The 18055-nt window shown below is 31.5% G+C and overlaps 1 protein-coding gene across 1 annotated transcript in view; it reads left to right on the top strand.

Moving 5' to 3' along the window:
* LOC129227452 (citron Rho-interacting kinase-like) overlaps positions 1-18055 on the top strand; it is a 232308-nt gene that overhangs the window by 135139 nt on the left and 79114 nt on the right. Inside the window, exon 25 of the mRNA XM_054862014.1 lies at positions 7696-7836. Within this exon, the coding sequence (XP_054717989.1) occupies positions 7696-7836 (141 nt within the window). The remainder of the gene's footprint in view (positions 1-7695; positions 7837-18055) is intronic.

The raw sequence follows: 18055 nt of genomic DNA, 5'->3' as shown, positions 1-18055 counted from the left end.
TTTCCAAAAAACAAAGCAGAATTGGACGTTTTCTTTAGTTGCAACCTAATGAAAATAACGCAAAATGTGCTGCATTTTTTTTTTTTTCCAATTTAAATATCTAATTTTCTTGAGAAATGAAGAATTTTGTTCTTAAAACTTGATCTTATCCTCATTGCCTTGATTGCCTTGGATGCAAATGTGCTAAAAACTTTTCAACTAAATTGTAGTTTCATGAAGATTTATTATTTTTGAATTGTTTTCATGATACAAATTCAAAAAATTATTTCTTAATTTTTGTCGTAGCCGCCATATTTGGTCATTCTCAAGATGGCGGTACACACGACATTTTAAATGCCTAAGTTTCCAAAAATGGCATTGGATGTTTATTGCAATGCAAACTATTGATAGCAACGAAAAATGTGCCCCTTTTTTTCGGATAATTCGTAATTATTTTCTGGAAAAATGCAAAATTTTATCTCCAGAACATTTTTTTAAATTCTAATTAGATGCTTAAGTACTAAAAACTGACTATTTTGTCTTAATTGTAGTTTTTTAAGGATTATTAATTATTTTTAACTACTTTTATGCTACAAATACAAAAATCTACTTATTATCTTAAATTTTTTACTTAGTCACCATATTTGGTCTTTTTTCAAGGTGAAAGTAGACATAAATTTACAAAAACATAATTGAATGTTTATCTCAAAGTAAACTATTGAAAGTAAATTTGCAATTAATCATGAATTTTGAAAAATTAATTATTTTCTAGAAAAGAATTTTTTTTTATTTTAATGTAAGCATCCTTTATAAGCAAAAGAAAAAAAAAAGCTCATGATTATTGGCATCGGTCTATGATCGACAGATGTTGAATTTTTGTTATTTATTATTTATATTATATGGTATGCCCATCGATGCAACAAATTATTCATATTTATACTGAAAAATAGCTTTGTACTTTGCTCAATATGTTTCGTGTTACATGCTAATAGGAAAATAAAAAGAATTGTAAACCAAAAAGCAGAGAAAGATTGCTCTTAACGATTACAGCAAAACGCTAATATGCATGACATGTGTCATCAAAGAAAGGCTAAATTAAGTTGAAAGTTTTTGTTTTCAACAAGTAGTAAATAAATGAAAACAATTTTGAACAAAATGTTAAAGAAGGAAAAGAAAAACTTAAATTGTAAGAGAAATTTTGAAAAATCTAAGTTTTTTTTTTTTTTTTTAAATCAAGAAGTGGAAAAGTTTAGTTCTTACTAAACTTCTATTATTTTGAAAATAGTGTTACTTTAACTTAATTTTGAAAGAAGCAAGTAACCTGGAATTTTCTAAAAAATAACCTGGAAAAGTCGGGGAATTTTTTTGAACCACATGTGTTTGAACCCTGAAGCAATAACTACCAATTTAGTATCTCATTTGTGTTTTCTGGCAGCAGAGAATGTTCTGTGGATGAGCATTTTAGATGTCAATGAGATTATTGTGCCAATATCCACCTAATATGGAAGGTACTGTAAATGTTGTAGAAGAGGATGATATTGAACTGCCCTGGCCGGATAACAATAAATATTAAAGTGTTATAGAAATGTATGATAATGAAAACTTTTCCTTTTCTTTCAAACTTTGTCCGTTAAGCAAAAAACTTTCAGTATCAATGTCATCTGCATATACAGTCAAATCTCAACTTATGCGATTTATGCGTTACAAGAGGTAGGTTGAAATTTGGGGTTGTGAAAAAAGGTATCTATATGATTTTTTTAATCAACATACCAATTATGTTACAGTTGAAAACACCCCTCGAACTGTTTTAGCCAATTTCTTAACTTCATATTCTTGAATTTAAACATAGAGAACTGAAATTTTACTGTACTTAAAAAAAAGCTGTGTTTTTGAATAAAAATAATGTTAGGATGCTCAAAATCAATGAAAGAGAATGGCATAAAATGAAACAGTACGATACGTATAGTATGTAGCTATAAAAAATGCAGCACTACAAGAGCACTATACTGTTTGACCACGGATTGTATGGAATTGGCAAACATCCAGTTAAGGCGACTCCATCTGAATGAGGGGAAAAAAATAAAAATTTTATGCGCGTATTCCGCTCATTTGAATGTGATTCTGCTTAATTTAGAGGCTAACATACATCTGCAAAATCTGACATCCCTGAAAACTAATAGATGCTTCTATTTCCGCGTGTAAACCGAATGTTTGCCTTTCCATACAATCCGTGGTTAGACAGTACAGTAGATACAATAATTATATTTGACGCACCTTTTTACTTCAAGCATATCGAAAACCTTTACATTTCTTTAGTTGTCTTTTCTATTTTTCTTTCCATTTTCAAACTTGAGCTAAACAGCCTGCTTTTGTGAAATTATGTTTCATCAAATTCATATTTAGATTAAAAAAGATGCGGAGTGGCGATTTGTACATTAACCATTCAAAGCTTCTACTTGTACGGTTAGGGGAATTTCAGCTTTCAGTGATGTTAAAGGAAAAATCCATTCACGAAACTAATATTTAGTACCCAATAAAGAAGTTGATGCATATAAGCCCTGAGATTCCGTTCCGAAAATTTTCGTGTTGCGTGTGAGGAATTCATGTCAACTCCTGGGTGGCGACAGATCAGGGAAAAGTCAGGGAAATATCAGGGAATTTTTAAAAAACAAAACAAAAAATCAGGGAAAATCAATTTTATGAAGGAAAAAAAATTTTTTTTTTTGCTTTACAAAATTAAGTACTCTAATTCCCTACGCATTTTCCGCCGATTATCTGTTGAAAAAAAAAAGTAAAATTAATGAGGTGGGATTATACACCGCCGCATATTTGTTTTGCTGCATTTCCTCAACGTCAAAGTTTTGAATCTTACTTATTCCCCACAGGATGAACTTCCTAAGATTGCTTTTGTGTCTGTTAGGTTGTTTATTTTACCTAGCTTGAAATTTCCTTTTACGCTTTCAATGCTACGTAAAATAAACAACCATACAAGCAAAGAGGAAGTCTTCATTAATACCTTAGCTCCTTTGCCTTTATTCCATTGTCTCAAAGTAATTAGCATACTGTAATCACAATTTCAAGAAGAAATCTTTAGTTTTTGGGTTAATACTATAAAAGCTTAAAAGTTATTACTTCTTCACGTTTTTAATTTAATTGCTAAAATTGAACTTTCGATAAAAAAAACTTTGTTTTTACCGTTATACTATTTGTTGTCACCGCAGATTATAAAGGTTTTCTTTTCTTCAGACTTAAGTCATTCTTTTATTTTATATCCAAGTTGTATTCTTCTTATATATTTTGAAATTAACTAATTGCTTTTTTATTTTATTTTTCTTGCATTTCAAAGTTGTTTGTTACAAAAGCAATCTAAGATTTTTTTTCGTTACATACTGAAATCGTTTGAAATAGAGTTTACTTAAGTAAATATCTTTTTTTTATTGTTAAAATGCTGTATTCATTCATTAAAATCTATGTTCTTGATTAGAGAAAAGCTCCCTATGAATGGATGTCAAATGGTTTCATCTTTTTTGCATAAATATGTCAATTAGTTATATAAGAATAACTACATTACTTCTATTCTTTCACTATTACTTGTTATTCTTGCAACAATTATTATACTGTTTGAAAACTTAGTTCAAAATAATTTCAGTTACTTTTTAGTTCTATCATAAAGACACATATATGTTTTTAAGAGTAATTTTAATAGTTTCTTAAAATTCTTATGCTAAGTGGTTTCTGGAAGTAAAGTATTTTTTTCTAATTTCTATAATCTTTGCATTGTAGAAAAATTTAATATACTATTTTGTAGGTCCCCCCCCCCCCCCAAATTGACTTGATATGTTTTTTTAATCATTTTATTAAAAAAGTAGCATCTTGTTAAAATATATTTTTAGTTCAACAACTTTACAAAACTTAAAATGTTTAAAATATTGCATTTTATACAAACATACAATGGATTTAAAGTAGAACAAAGCAAGAAAACCATTATCATTGGTAATGTAAATCAGGGAAATTTGGTGAACTTAATCAGGGAAAAGTCAGGGAACTTTTTTTCACAGTTCCTGTCGCCACCCTGAACTCCAAATTTCGTTGCTCGAGAAAAACTTGCTATACGGCCATTTCACGTTAATCGAATCATTGTAGCCATAGTTCACTGTTGTTTAAAATTGCACATTGAAGTAAAGTAAGCATTTTTAGTTCTGTTTCGCATTTTGGATAATTATTAATATTTGAATATAAATACTAGTTCAGTTTGGGATGTTTTTTTCTATTTCTTTATTTTTTTTCCTTTTACTGGTTGAGTGTTGATTATTAACATAACAAAAGTCAATTGTTAAATATTGTAAGTTTTTGAAGTTATTTGGTAAAATTGAAATATGCTTTTATTTCATTTTACCAGTGGCTTAAGAAAGGAAATGGTGTACAAGTCCAGACCCCTAGTTTGAAGCTCAAAATTATTTTCTCCAAAATATAAGTGCCTGTAAAATAACTTCCTATAACCAAAATTAAAGTTTTTCTCTTTCGTTTAAAAGATGTGTTTCATCATCTAAATCAGTCTTATGTACACTATATGACGAAAAGTATTGGGACACTTTCACAAATTCACATTTTATAAGGATTTCTCAAAAAATAAAAGACTAATTGTTTTGTAACTTTTGTCACATAACAAGTATGCTCCAGCTGTCAATTTCCAATGAAAATTATATCACCCTGGCATTTCGGGGGTCAGTAACAAATTGAAGAAAACAAAAATGAGTTTTGGTCATAATTCATCGTAAATAGCTGAGAATAAACTAAATTTCAGAAGCTAGTTAGCTTACTATGTACAATCATTTTTCTTACATTTGAAAAGATATCACTGATATACACGAAAATAAAAGCATTTCTTTCAAAACTACAAATTTTATTTTAAGATTTTTGGCTCATAACACACAAAGGTTTTCATCAAACCTTACGAAACTTTCAGAAAACTTGACAGCATGCAAGAGAAGCATAATACTAAAATTTGAAATTAAAATGTTGAAATTTTGAAAAAATATGGACATTTAAAGCGATTTTATTTTTTCACTGCTCATGCACGAAAGATAGCAATTTATAACTTTCATCAACTAATACCGAACTAGATTCCTCAACTCGGAAAAAAATTCCAGTTCAATATCTCAAAAATTTAGAAAGTTATCAACAAGCTAATGAGCCAAATTTGAATAACTCTTGGATAGGCTAGGAATTGCGAGGGATTGTGCAAATAAGCTCTTTTCATCTTGAAACCCACTGAACGATTGCAAGCAAATGTTACAAACTTGCGAATGACTCCTAACGGTTCGTCGCCACCCAAGAATTATTGAAATTTCGGCTCATTTGATCGCTGATAATTTTCTAAATTTTTAAGATATTGAACTGGAATTTTTTTATGATTTGAAGAAGTTAGTTTTGTTTTAGATTATGAAAGTTTCAAATTGCTATCTTTTGTGCATGCGCAGTGAAAAATTAATTCCTTTAAATGTCCATATTTTATCATTTTAAACATTTTAATTTCAAATTTTAGTATTATGCTTCTCTTGCATGCTGTCAAGTTTTCTGAAAGTTTCGTAAGATTTGATAAAAAAAACTTTGCGTGTTATAAGCCAAAAACCTTCAAATAAAATTTGTAGTTTTGAAAGAAATGCTTATATTTTCGTGAATATCAGTGACACCTTCTCAAAAGTATGAAAAATGATTGTACATAGTAAGCTAACTAATTTCTGAAATTTACAGCTTATTCTCAGCTATTTACGATGAATGTTGATCAAAAACCATTTTTGTTTTCCTCAATTTGTTACTGACCCCCGAAATGCCAGGGTGATATAATTTTAATGCAAAATGACAGCTGGAGCATACTTTTTATGTGACAAAAGTTTCAAAGCAATTAGTCTCTTATTTCTTGACAAATCCTTAAAAACATGAATTTTTGAAATTGTCCCAATATTTTTGGTCATAGAGTGTATGTCTATGTAAAATTCAAATCAAATGATGACTGAATCTGTCTACATTTGCAAGTAACAGAGTTGCACTTCTTGAGTTAAATGTTCACTGTCAGGAAATTATTAAAAATTTGCAGGTTGAATTCTTTCAACTTATAAATCCTTTCTTGCTGGGAATATTCGTATAAATCATTAAAAAATGTTTGGATTGACTACTTGGCTCAGTAAAGGAAAGAAAGAATAAATAATTCTTTGTTTTATTTCATGTTCAAATAAACCAATTTATTAATTTTTTTTTTTTTTTTTTTTTTGAATTTTTTCATTCAATCTTCAAACAGTGTGTATGTGTGTGCTTTCATTTATTTTTTTTAAAAAGTAGCAAAGTAGAAACTACATTTCAAAAGTCGTTTGTAGTTGCTACGTTTTGAAAAAAGTAGTTGTAGTTAAATACATTTGCACTAAAGTAGTTGTAGTTTGCCACAAAAAAAATGTAGTTTTTCCAACCACTGCTCTGAACTAGATATTCTTTGTAAAATTTTGGCTAGTTATTCAAGTAAAAGCTAGGATCATCTAATTTACTCTTATTCAATGACTTTCTGTTTTACTGATGTTATGTCTTGAATTTTATTAAATGAATAAAAAACCCTTGTGCAGTATAAAATAAAAACAATCCTATTTAGGTTTTAAGCTGATGGTAAAATGAATAAATAATTCTGAACACTCATGGGACCGAACAAAAGTGTTCAGATTATGGGGGTGTTCATTATGTAGGGGGACTGAAAATGCATGAAAATGTATTCTGTTCCTACAATAGACTATGTTCAGTAATTTGCCTAGTGAGCTGTACCAGTTACTGAGATAGAGGTTCTGAAATTCGCATTGGTGGTTAGTGAAATGTCTAATTCAACTCAGTAGGACTGAAACTCTTGCATATTTTTCCTTCTTAGTTTTACATAACATTGTTCAATAAAAATACAATACAACTATCAGTACAATACCTGGAACAAAATTGTTATTTTAATCATTTTTTCGTTGTGTACTCTCAGGCAAGGTACATGTTATCATCCTATTATTTAAGTGAAAAGGTTTCCGAGTGGTTCTGGTTCTCAGTTGCATATTGCTTGAAGGTAATTGTACCTTAAAAGCCTTGAACACTTTTTGATAGAATTGTTGGATTCTTGAGTGACAGGAATTTCTGGCTCATATTGCTCACCTGAGTGATTTAATGTGATGCAGTAATGTCCACAGAAAAAGAACTTTTCTTCTTCCTCTATTCATCTTCTCTTTAATACCCTACAATCATTGTGATTTCTTTGTGGATGTTTAGGCTTTCCAGTTTAGTTCGTAGGAATTCCCGAGCACTGATTGTGAACATGTTCAGCATATAGAGAGGTAATTAGAGTGTGGGTTAAAAAATAGCATTCATACTACTGGGGTATTCATATTATAAGGCATTCAGAATACAAAGAGGTCAGCCAATGCTAAGTCTATGGAGTTTCCCCTAGGACCATCAAAGTGTGTTCAGAATATCAGGATGTTCACAATATTAGAGTGTTCAGGTAGAGAGAACCCACTGCAAAATGTTTTTGGCCAAAATCTTCCCAAACTAGTAAAGTCTTTTAACATGTTTCTATACATAATAAATTTTGCACTTTCATAAAATATTTAATTCATTATTTATCTTTGATCATTATGCAGTGCTGTGAAATAGCTACATCAAAAGTATTATTTGCATCTTTGTTTTTAACTTGTATAGGCTGCAAGACATATTACTCAGATTTCTTCATTAAAGAAAAACAACCTGAACCTCACCCAAGCTCTCAATGATGCTTTAGAAAGTCAGAATGGTTTGAAGAAAAATATTGAAGAATTGTACAATGAATTAGAAAGAGAGAAGGTAGGTATTTATATAAAATATTTTTCAAACTAAGTGTCTCATTCAAATAAATCTATGTAAAATTTTCCTGTTATTGGCTAATTATTTTCATGAACTCTAAAAAACAACTGTTTCGTCAGTTGCAGTTTTGTACTCCTCCACAGAAGTATTTTCAATGAAAAATTCTAGTTTTTTCACTTTGTGGTTTTTACAAACTTTTTTAATTTTTATTTTGATGCTTCTTAATAAGTGAAGAAAAATGCTGTTGCATGATCTTTTTTCAGAGAAAAGGTCTTAAAACGCAATCTCATTTCTCAAATTTTGTTTCATTAAGTGTAAGTATCTATTCTAATATTTTTCTTCAAAAACAAGACAAAAAAAAAGTCTTTGCTAGAATAATTATTTGCTTGACAGGTCCATATAAGACAATTTCTTTTCATTTCTACCAATTTTAAACTCTACCAATCTTCTCTCATAGTATTGTGATGTGTGACAAACCTAGTATTGTATTCTTTGCTTCATTAAGCAAAGTTAGTATATTAAAGAAAGTAGCATTTATTTAAAATTTTCATACCTTGATTTTCCCAAAACTGATACTTTTTAATCCACTCAATAATACAAAATATAATCGCGTAAGACTGAACAAACCTGCTTTCCAAATAATAATAAAGACAAAATAAGAGTGCTGATTAAAAAGTAAAGATTGTTTTTCTAAAAAGAACCTGCATGGTGTAAAAAATTTTAGCATTTATGTGTCATATTGAAAAAAAATGTATTCAGTATTAAACTTGCTTCATTTCTACAAAAAATATAAATGATCAAATCTTGGGGAAAAGTTTAAATGTGTGTATGTATTTTTTTTTTCTTTTGCACCATTATCTTCTGAAGGATTGTTATATTGTAAGCAAATCCCAAATATTGTTTTTGTATGCTACTTATTTGGTTAATTTCAAAAAAGAAGTACGTAAGGTAGTATAGCCCATTAAGGCTCTTGTGCCAAAAAACCCAAGCAAACCAACCATCAAAAACTGAAAGGAAAAAGCTGCCTTGGTTATGTATTTAAGCAAGGAGATAATGTTCTTAGTTTTCTTTTATTTAATTATGTGAATTTTATAATTTTCTCATTAAAGGCCTGCTGTTTTGTATTTTTAAACCTATAATTTATAAAGTGCATCCCAAAAGTTAATTGACAATCGTTTTATTGAAACCACAAGCTATAGGAGTAAGCGAGATGAAATAAGTTATGCAAATAACGAATGATGACATAAGGAAGATAAAACGCTGAAATAACTTTCATCAATCGTAGATCTAATTTTAAAAAATATAAACGAAAAATACTATCCCAAAAATATATGGATAACCGATGTTAAAACCTGATTTTAGTATTGATATTCAAAATTTGCATACAACAAGGTCATTTACTTGTGACGCACACGTTTTCTGACATAAAAACGAACCAGTGTTTCCGTTTCTGAATGATTGCCAAGATGCCCCACAATGTGCAGTTCTCTTAAAAGGAAATTTTGCAAATCTATTGTTTGAAAAGGTGTGAATGGAAAGTGATGGACATTGCAAGCAAAATTAGGCATAGGGTAAAGACCCAGTAATTGGCACTTTAAGAGTTATCCTTAAACTTACGTCTGTTTTCAGTACTTAGAAAAAAAATACTCCTGCAAATATTTTTGTATCAAAGAGTGCACATTAGGGTGGAACGAAAAAAACAGAGTTTTTACTTTCGAATCGTAATAGTGCGGAAAAGTTGCGATTGGTAGAGACTTACAAAACAAAACAAAAAATTTTTAAATCGGATAATATCTTCCAATCCCGCAACGAGCCTGAATATTTGAAAAAATGGAAAATTTCGTGTTTTCTTAGTGATTTTTCAAAAATTTTGTTTTAATGTTTCTTTTTAAGGCTCTGAGACGGAAATGTTATGATTGGTAAAGTCTTCAGAAATAAAAAAACAAATTGAAATCGAATAATACCTTCTGATCCAGAAATAAGCCTAAAAATCGAAGAAGTTGAGAATTTCAGGTTTTTTTCCGAATTTTTAACATTTTGGTTCAATGTACTTTTTCAGGCTACAGAACGGAAAAGTTAAGTTTAGTGAAGACTTTAAAGCAAAGAAAAAAAAAATCTTTTTGAAATAAAACAATATCTTCCGATCGTGCAACGAACCTACATATTTAAAAAAAATGTAAACTTTAAGCCCTTTTTCAGCTTTTTTTTTCTTTTAGTTTAACGATCCTTATAAGTTCGGTATGAAATACTAATGAAAGAACGTTTGTTTATAAAATAAATGTGATATTTTAGTACTAGCCTGTCTTGAAATTGTCCACATGGCCCTTTAATCCCGCGTGACTCATATTTGTTTATGCCGCTCAGTACAGTGTATGCATCTAATACGCCCCATTAACGCCTCACGATCTTGAATTAATGAGCTTTTTAGTTGGTTTGTGTCTATAGGTATCTTACTTAAATGAATAAAGCAGTCGTGCTGGCATCAGTATTTCTCAATGTTTCTAATGTGCGTGTGATGTCTATTTGCTCTGTTTAACGTGTTTCAAACATGAATCTATCTTTGCAGAAAAGAATTACGAGAAAGTCCCTTGAGTGCCCTATATTTGGCCACCCGAGAGATTTGCCAACAAATAAGCTCCTTACTTATGAAAATGTACTTCAAAGTTGCTTTTAAGAGAGATTTGAGTTACCTAGAATAGTCAATAATACGAAAATGAGTTTTTCCATTGTTAAGGACAAAAAGTTAAATGTATCTTTGATAAGGCCTCGATTCCTACAGTTTCCCTGAAAAGATTTGCTCAGCTCATTGATATCTTCTACAAAAAATATCTCAAAATATCTCAATTTCATGAGATCTTACAACCGAGACAAGGATAAACTAAAGTTTAAAGAAAGGATTGATAAATTTAAAAGTGAAGAAGGAAACTCTTTGACGTCTCTGCCTATAAGTGCGTAAAGAATGTTATTTGCACTTGTAAAAAGACCCCAGACATTTGTGAATGTCCAATTTACATGAAATGTACGTGTGAAAAATCTGAAAAGATGCTGATCTCTGAACAAAGATTTCTCTATCTTCAGAGGAAACATGGCTTAGGAAAAATTGGAACTTTGGACCAAATGATTTGTTAAATCGTGACCCCGGCCCACTCTCACATTCCAGATGGCTCACTTGTGCATATAGAGTTCTTAGACTGTACGTAAGTGTATCGATCTCATCTGGTGAGTTAAAACACATAGTGACTTTTTATTTTGCGATGTTACATGCTGGTCTGGTTTGAAATAAAGAACCACAAAAATTTCACAGACGGTGCCATTCATGTTTACAGAACAATTCAAACCTGTCGATACTTACCTGACAATCTAATTAATGGCAATGGTGTTTGGCGAAAGGAGGCACCTAAGAGAACTAGCGTTTAAAAGTGTGTTAAAAGCCAGAGAGTTTCTTTCTAAAGGCAAAAGCATTAGAAACTTTGTCATTCCATCTCTAAATTTCGAAGCAGAAGATTACACAGAGATTATTAATTGGAACAGGACAAAGCTATCTTCTCCACCTTTTCTTCGAAACGGTCATAACAAAGACATTGAAAAATTTATTGTAACAGGCACTATATCCGACTGGGATATAAAACTATTCCCCTGCCATACGCAAGCTGTCAAAAGATGTGTGAAGTTAGTGACGGAGGCTTCACTCAAAGTGTGTGGATTTAAATCAAGAGATGGCTACATAAAAGCAACATTGAAATCCAGATCAATTATGCCCGAATTTTCCAAAAAATCTGATTATAAATTAGCTTTCACAAGAAACACTTAAAACAATAAGACTTGTATACTGGATTGTAAATTTGGTAAATATTTTATAACTTTCTATTATTTGAAAATATTTCTTTATTCTAAAGAATGGTAGCTTTGCATGTTTAGAAGATACCTTAAAAGTCAAGAAATAAATTAATGTTTATGTGTATTATAGGGTTTTTTAAAAGGCTTTTCCCTGTAACACCGGTGGGAAAAACAGCAATAACAATTTTATTTTTAATCACTAAGAATAGATGAAATTCTCTTTTTTTTTACTTTTCATTCTTGTTCCTGGATCAGAAGGTATTATTCGATTTCAACATGTTTTTTTTTTTTTAATTTCTGAAGGCTTCACCAATCGTAACTTTTCCGTCATAGAGTATTAAAAAGAAACGTTGGAGCAAAATTTTTAAAAAATCGCTAAAAACATGAAATTTTCCACTTTTTTCAAACTTTTAGGCTCGTTGCGGGATCGGAAGATATTATCCGATTAAAAAATTTTTTGTTTTGTCTTGTAAGTCTTCATCAATCGCAACTTTTCTGCACTATTATGATTCGAAAGTAAAAACTTTGTTTTTTTCGTTCCACCCTAGTGCACATCTGTGCATCTATTTGGTTCACTAAAATCAAAAATATTTGAATCGATACTTTTATAAAAATATGCATACAAAAAGTTACCAAAATCACCAGTAATTGGCACCTGATACCCCAGTGTATGACACCTTGTGATCCAGTAATTGACACATGTTAATAGAACTGGAAAATCACTTTATTTTTTACTTTTAAATTACATACAAAATTTATCATCATAAGAAACATGAGTAATGTTAATGTAAAGTAGGTAATCTTTACTAATACTAAGCAGAAAGTCTCTCTGTCGAAATCTCTGTCTGTCAGGATCTCTGTCTGTCAGGATCTCTGTCTGTCAGGATCTCTGTCTGTCAGGATCTCTCTCTGTCAGGATCTCTCTCTGTCAGGATCTCTCTCTGTCAGGATCTCTCTCTGTCAGGATCTCTCTCTGTCAGGATCTCTCTCTGTCAGGATCTCTCTCCGTCAGGATCTCTCTCCGTCAGGATCTCTCTCCGTCAGGATCTCTCTCCGTCAGGATCTCTCTCCGTCGGGATCTCTCTCCGTCGGGATCTCTCTCTGTCAGGATGTCTCTCTGTCAGGATCTCTCTCTGTCCGGATCTCTGTCTGTCAGGATCTCTGTGACGCTCATAGCGCCCAGACCGTTCGACTGATTTTCATGAAATTTGGCACAAAGTTAGTTTGTAGCATGGGGGTGTGCACCTCGAAGCAATTTTTCAAAAATTCGATGTTTTTTTCTATTCCAGTTTTAAGCCCATTTTTCATATGAATTTGATAATATGGGGAAGAATTTGTTTTCTTTATCTTTACTAATAATAAAGCTGAAAGCCTTTCTGTCTGTCTGGGTCTCTGTGACGTGCATAGCGCCTAGACCGCTCCTCCGATTTTCATGAACTTTGGCACAAAATTAGTTTGTAGCATGGAAGTGTTCACCGCGAAGCGATTTTTCGAAAATTCAATGTAGTTCTTTTTCTATTCTAATTTTAAGAACAAAATTATCATAAGATGGACGATTAAATTACGAAATTATCATAACGTGGAACTGTAACATCAGCACAAGCCAATTGGCGAGATAAGAAATTATCATAACGTGGAACCGTAACATGGGTACAAGCCAATTGGAGAGAAAATTCGCCACACAGGCGAACCAAACGACCTTTTCATTTTTCTATTACGGGCAAAGCCGTGCGGGTACCACTTGTTTTATATAAATTAATGATCAATCACTCTTCTTCATGTTGGAAAAGTATTTTAGAGAAATAAAAACATAAATTTCGAATGTTCCATGGAAAAGATATTGAAATTAATGCTGTTTCATCCTTCGGTTTACAGTTTTGATTTTACAAATGCTACTAAGTTAGGTTTGTCCCCATATATAGTTAAAAACTCAAATAGCATACTTTTTTGCATAAGTTTTCTTTTTTTATTTATCAAATGCAACAAGTCGATTTTCTTTCTCTTGAAAAACCACCCACTGCAGGCGGCATTGAGATACCGTAGGTCGCAAACGGGGGTTAGCGAGCAAATCGAGCAGAGGACGAAGCCCCCAGTATAAAATTAATTACTGATTAACTTTCATTTGGATTTTTTTCTGGTGAAAGTTGCTCCAATTGACAAAAAGCTGCAACTTCAAAAATTGATGATTTTGATGCTTTCTTTTGACAATTACTGTACAAAAGCTACCAATTTCAATTTCCGCTTTATCATATTCGTAATCTACGCAAAAAACTGAAGATAATGACACCTCACTCGGCTTTATCGCAGAAATGACGCTATTTCCCCAGTACTTGGCACACATGCCAATTACTGGGGAATAGCAAAATTGAAGCACCAGTAAATGGCACCCATCATTATTTAAAAATTCCAAATAAGGACGAAAATATACTTCTACACAATTAAAGTAACATCTTTCAACTAAACAATAGTTTTGACAACGAAAATTTAAAATACATTTTAAGTCGGATTTTAATGGATTTATGTGCATCCTTCCCTTAAGCCACAGAAGAAGCTTTTGCAACAAAAATGACTGATTTGACACAAGCCACAATTGTTTCTCTTTCCTACGTACTGCTGCCATTTATTAACATGAATTGAAGTTATAATCTTTAAAATTAATGTACATTCAGTTGGTATATAGCCAGGGCTGGCAAGTTTCTGCCAGGGTGGTTAAAACCACTGGTAGAAACCGGTTAAAACCGGCATGGCAGAAACCACTTTCTGCCACATTTTCGGCAGAAACTGGCAAAAACTCTCAAAACGACAAAAAAAAAAAAAAAACTTTTGACAGACAGTAGAAAATGCATGGAAAAAATAATTTTTATTCAAATCACAGTTTAATTTACAATATTATCACAATTCAGAATCAAATGTTACATTGTTTGGACCCTGCAGTTGCTTCTTGGAAAAGATGGTTTCAAAAATCTAAATAGTTTCTCAATTTAATATGCATCAATGAGAAACTTTAGAATATTCTTGCAACAGAAGAGCTAGCAGGCAATGCATCAAGGAAAAAGCAATATTCATAAAACTTTCAAATTGTATATTTTTTTAAACTGGTTCATCATATAGTAACTAGGGTAGTGGTAAAAATTCGACTAGAAAAATGAGTTTCGAGAAGTGGGGCCAATTTGTTTTGCAAAGCTGTGATATTAGGTACAAAATCTAGATTAATATTGGGAAGTAAAATTTGACACTTTTTTTCTTGAAGCACATGATAATTTCAATCACAAGCAGTTTAGATGAAGCTTATTTGCCAGCAAATTACAATCATTAATGCTAGTTTAACTCTGTATGTCACTCCTCTATCCAAAGAACCCATATGATTTTTGTCCTTGGTTAGTTAACAAAGTATCCAAATATTACAAGCATCAGCATTTGAAAAGTTCCCTTTCTGAACTAAATCAAGGGTATTAGCATAGCATTTTATTTTTTACAATGATGAAATGAAGTTTAATTTTTTTTAGTTTACCTAAGCAAATAGGGTCTGGTGGGGTAAAGTGGTCATAAAATCGTAGGTTTTCAAATTAGGTGAATGATTAATATAAAAAATTCTTTAAACACTTAAACTTTTTTTTGTTTTTATTTTACATTGCATTACTAAAGAACATGGTACATTGCGTTGTAGGAAAATTAATATTGATTTAAGTAGTTTTATAACACTTTCCTTTCCCTTTGTATTTATGACCACTTTACCCCATGGGGTGGGGGGAAAGTGGTCATAGCATGGGGTAAAGTGGTCATAGTTAAAAATAGATGCAAAACAATTATAAACAATCCTAATATTTGTATATTTTGGTTATTTTTATAGTTACAGGTATATGCACAAGTATATGTGTGTATACACGAGTATATACATGTACAGTAGACGTATACACACATATATAAGTGTACATATACACATATACGAGGGTACACGAGTTAATTCGTGGATACATCAAGTGCGTGTCTAAATCACACACACACACACACACTCATATATATATATATATAATATATTGTGAAGCACGAGTGTATACGTATGTATCAGGGTTTTTGCTACGATCGCATTTTTCGCAAAATGTGAAAACACTATCTCAATTGCGAAAGTAAAGCAAAGCACTTTCGCTTTTTTGCTCAACTAAAAAATAAGTTAATTTAAAAAAAAGGAAACTTATAATCCAAGACAGGAAGCACGCATGGCGATAGTCAACTCAATCTTTAAATCTCAGCAAAGATGCTTAAATTACAATCAAGCTCAATACTTTGTCTTATCCGGCATTATGTCCCCTCAAAAACTGCATCATTAGGAGGAGGAGGAGAGTGCAATTTTCTAAAAACCAAACATACGTTTTCTTAATGATAAGCATAATCCAAGACTTTTATTTTATGTTTAAAAAATGCTGCTGTACTTATTGCTTTAAAGATATCATAGAAGAAATTTTCAATTATTTTCAACTGGAGATGAAACACAGAGGCATTTAGAAAATATGAGAATGTAAACATTTTTTAGCATTTTGCTAAAACCTTTCCCTTAATTTTAGCTTTTATGCTAAAGAACTTTTGAACCCAGCTTAAACCCTGGTATGTATACGTAGCAAACACAGTTATATACCTGTATAGACGTATATACGTACATTTACGTGTATACACCAGTACATGTATGTATACACAAGTATATTAGCTTATATACATGTGTGCCTACAGAATGAATCCAAGCTCTTGGGTAGAAATCTAAGGGGTGTGGGAAGGGAGGATAAGAAGCAAAGAATTATAAGGAATTTACGTTCGCTGACGCGCTACACGCACACAAAGCCAGAAACTGATGGATGCAAAACAAATCACAAATTTGTTACATAAAGATGATTTTACCCAACCTTTTAGTTTTTAAAAAATATTTGGAGCAGTTGTTAAAAGATACGGCCTGTAGTAGCTTTAATACAAGCTTCGCAACAAAGGCTCAGCGACTGATGAAAGTTTTTCAAAATTCTCGTTATTGAAACAGAGAGTGATTTGTGATTGCGACGCACATGTATTACAGCTGCAGGCCTCAAATTTCATCAATCGCTTTAAATCTTTCTTGAGACCTAAAATATTGTGTAAAATTGTCTTTGTGTAATAAATTTGTGACCTGTTTTGCATCCATTAGTTTTTGGCTTTGTGTGCATGTAGTGCGTCAGCATTGTGTTTGTGACCATATGTTCCTTATGATTCCTGCTTCTTATCCTCCCCTCAAACAACTTTTAATAATTTGCTTTTAATAATTTTAAAACTCACCCTGTATACTTGTGTATCATATGCATGTATGTAAGTGTCTAATCTAGTACGTACGCGTATATACGTGTCTACCATAATATATAAGTGTTTATATATATACGAGCATAAGCGAGTATATACGTGTATAGTCGAATGTATATATGCATGATTAAAAATACCTGCAGATACCCATATACGTATTTATTGGTGCATTTATGTGAATACCTCTATATACGTGCGTACACGAGTATATGCGTATACAGTATATGCGTATGCATATGCATATACTCGTATATTTAACCCCGTTTTCTGTAAAAACAATACATATTAAGTGAAATTAATATTTAATTTCTATCTGCCTTATACTTAATGATTAAGTGACATTAGAAGAACAATAATTGTTTAAGCCTAATATTATGACCACTTTACCCCATCTTACTTAAATTGTTATAAAAAATTATCTAAAATAGATTCAGCTAACTGCTAATGATTAAGAGTTCTTGAGACATGTAGGAAGCTTCCTATGAAGTCAATCTGTTCATAATTCGAACAAACAAAACTTCCTGAGGAAGTTAAAAGAGGTGTTTAGATTTAAAAACTTTTCATATTCATACAAAATTTTTTTTTTACCAAATAAAATTTTGAAAATTGTAAATTTTTGTATTCAGAATGTAGTTTCTAACTGCCCTATTCTATAATAAAATTTTCACATTCATTCGAACATTTATTTCCAAGCTTTTAGCCATTTATTTGACGAATGACCACTTTACCCCCATTGACCACTTCCCCCACCATACCCTATCATTTATGTGATGTATTTATCCTTTGAGATGGAGTGGGCATGTGTGTATTTTTACACATAGCAGAGGAGAGGCATAATTTAATACGGCACAATACTTTTATTATACATTATTCACATCACGAACACACAACTATATACATCTCGAACAGAACAGAACTGAAACTTCACGCACAAAGATAACAGTTGCGGTTACCACTAACCGGTTACATATCGATATATGACATCCCTTCCCTTTTACAAATCCAGTCTCTGTGGAGCTTTTCTAGACCTTGTGGATCTGCGCAGAGGAGGCGGATCTGCTGTTGA

The sequence above is a fragment of the Uloborus diversus genome, chromosome 8 (genome assembly GCF_026930045.1).
Source record: "Uloborus diversus isolate 005 chromosome 8, Udiv.v.3.1, whole genome shotgun sequence".
Lineage (NCBI taxonomy): Eukaryota > Metazoa > Arthropoda > Arachnida > Araneae > Uloboridae > Uloborus > Uloborus diversus.
The sequence above is the reverse complement of the archived record's forward strand: the minus strand, read 5'-3'. Positions and strand labels throughout refer to the sequence as shown.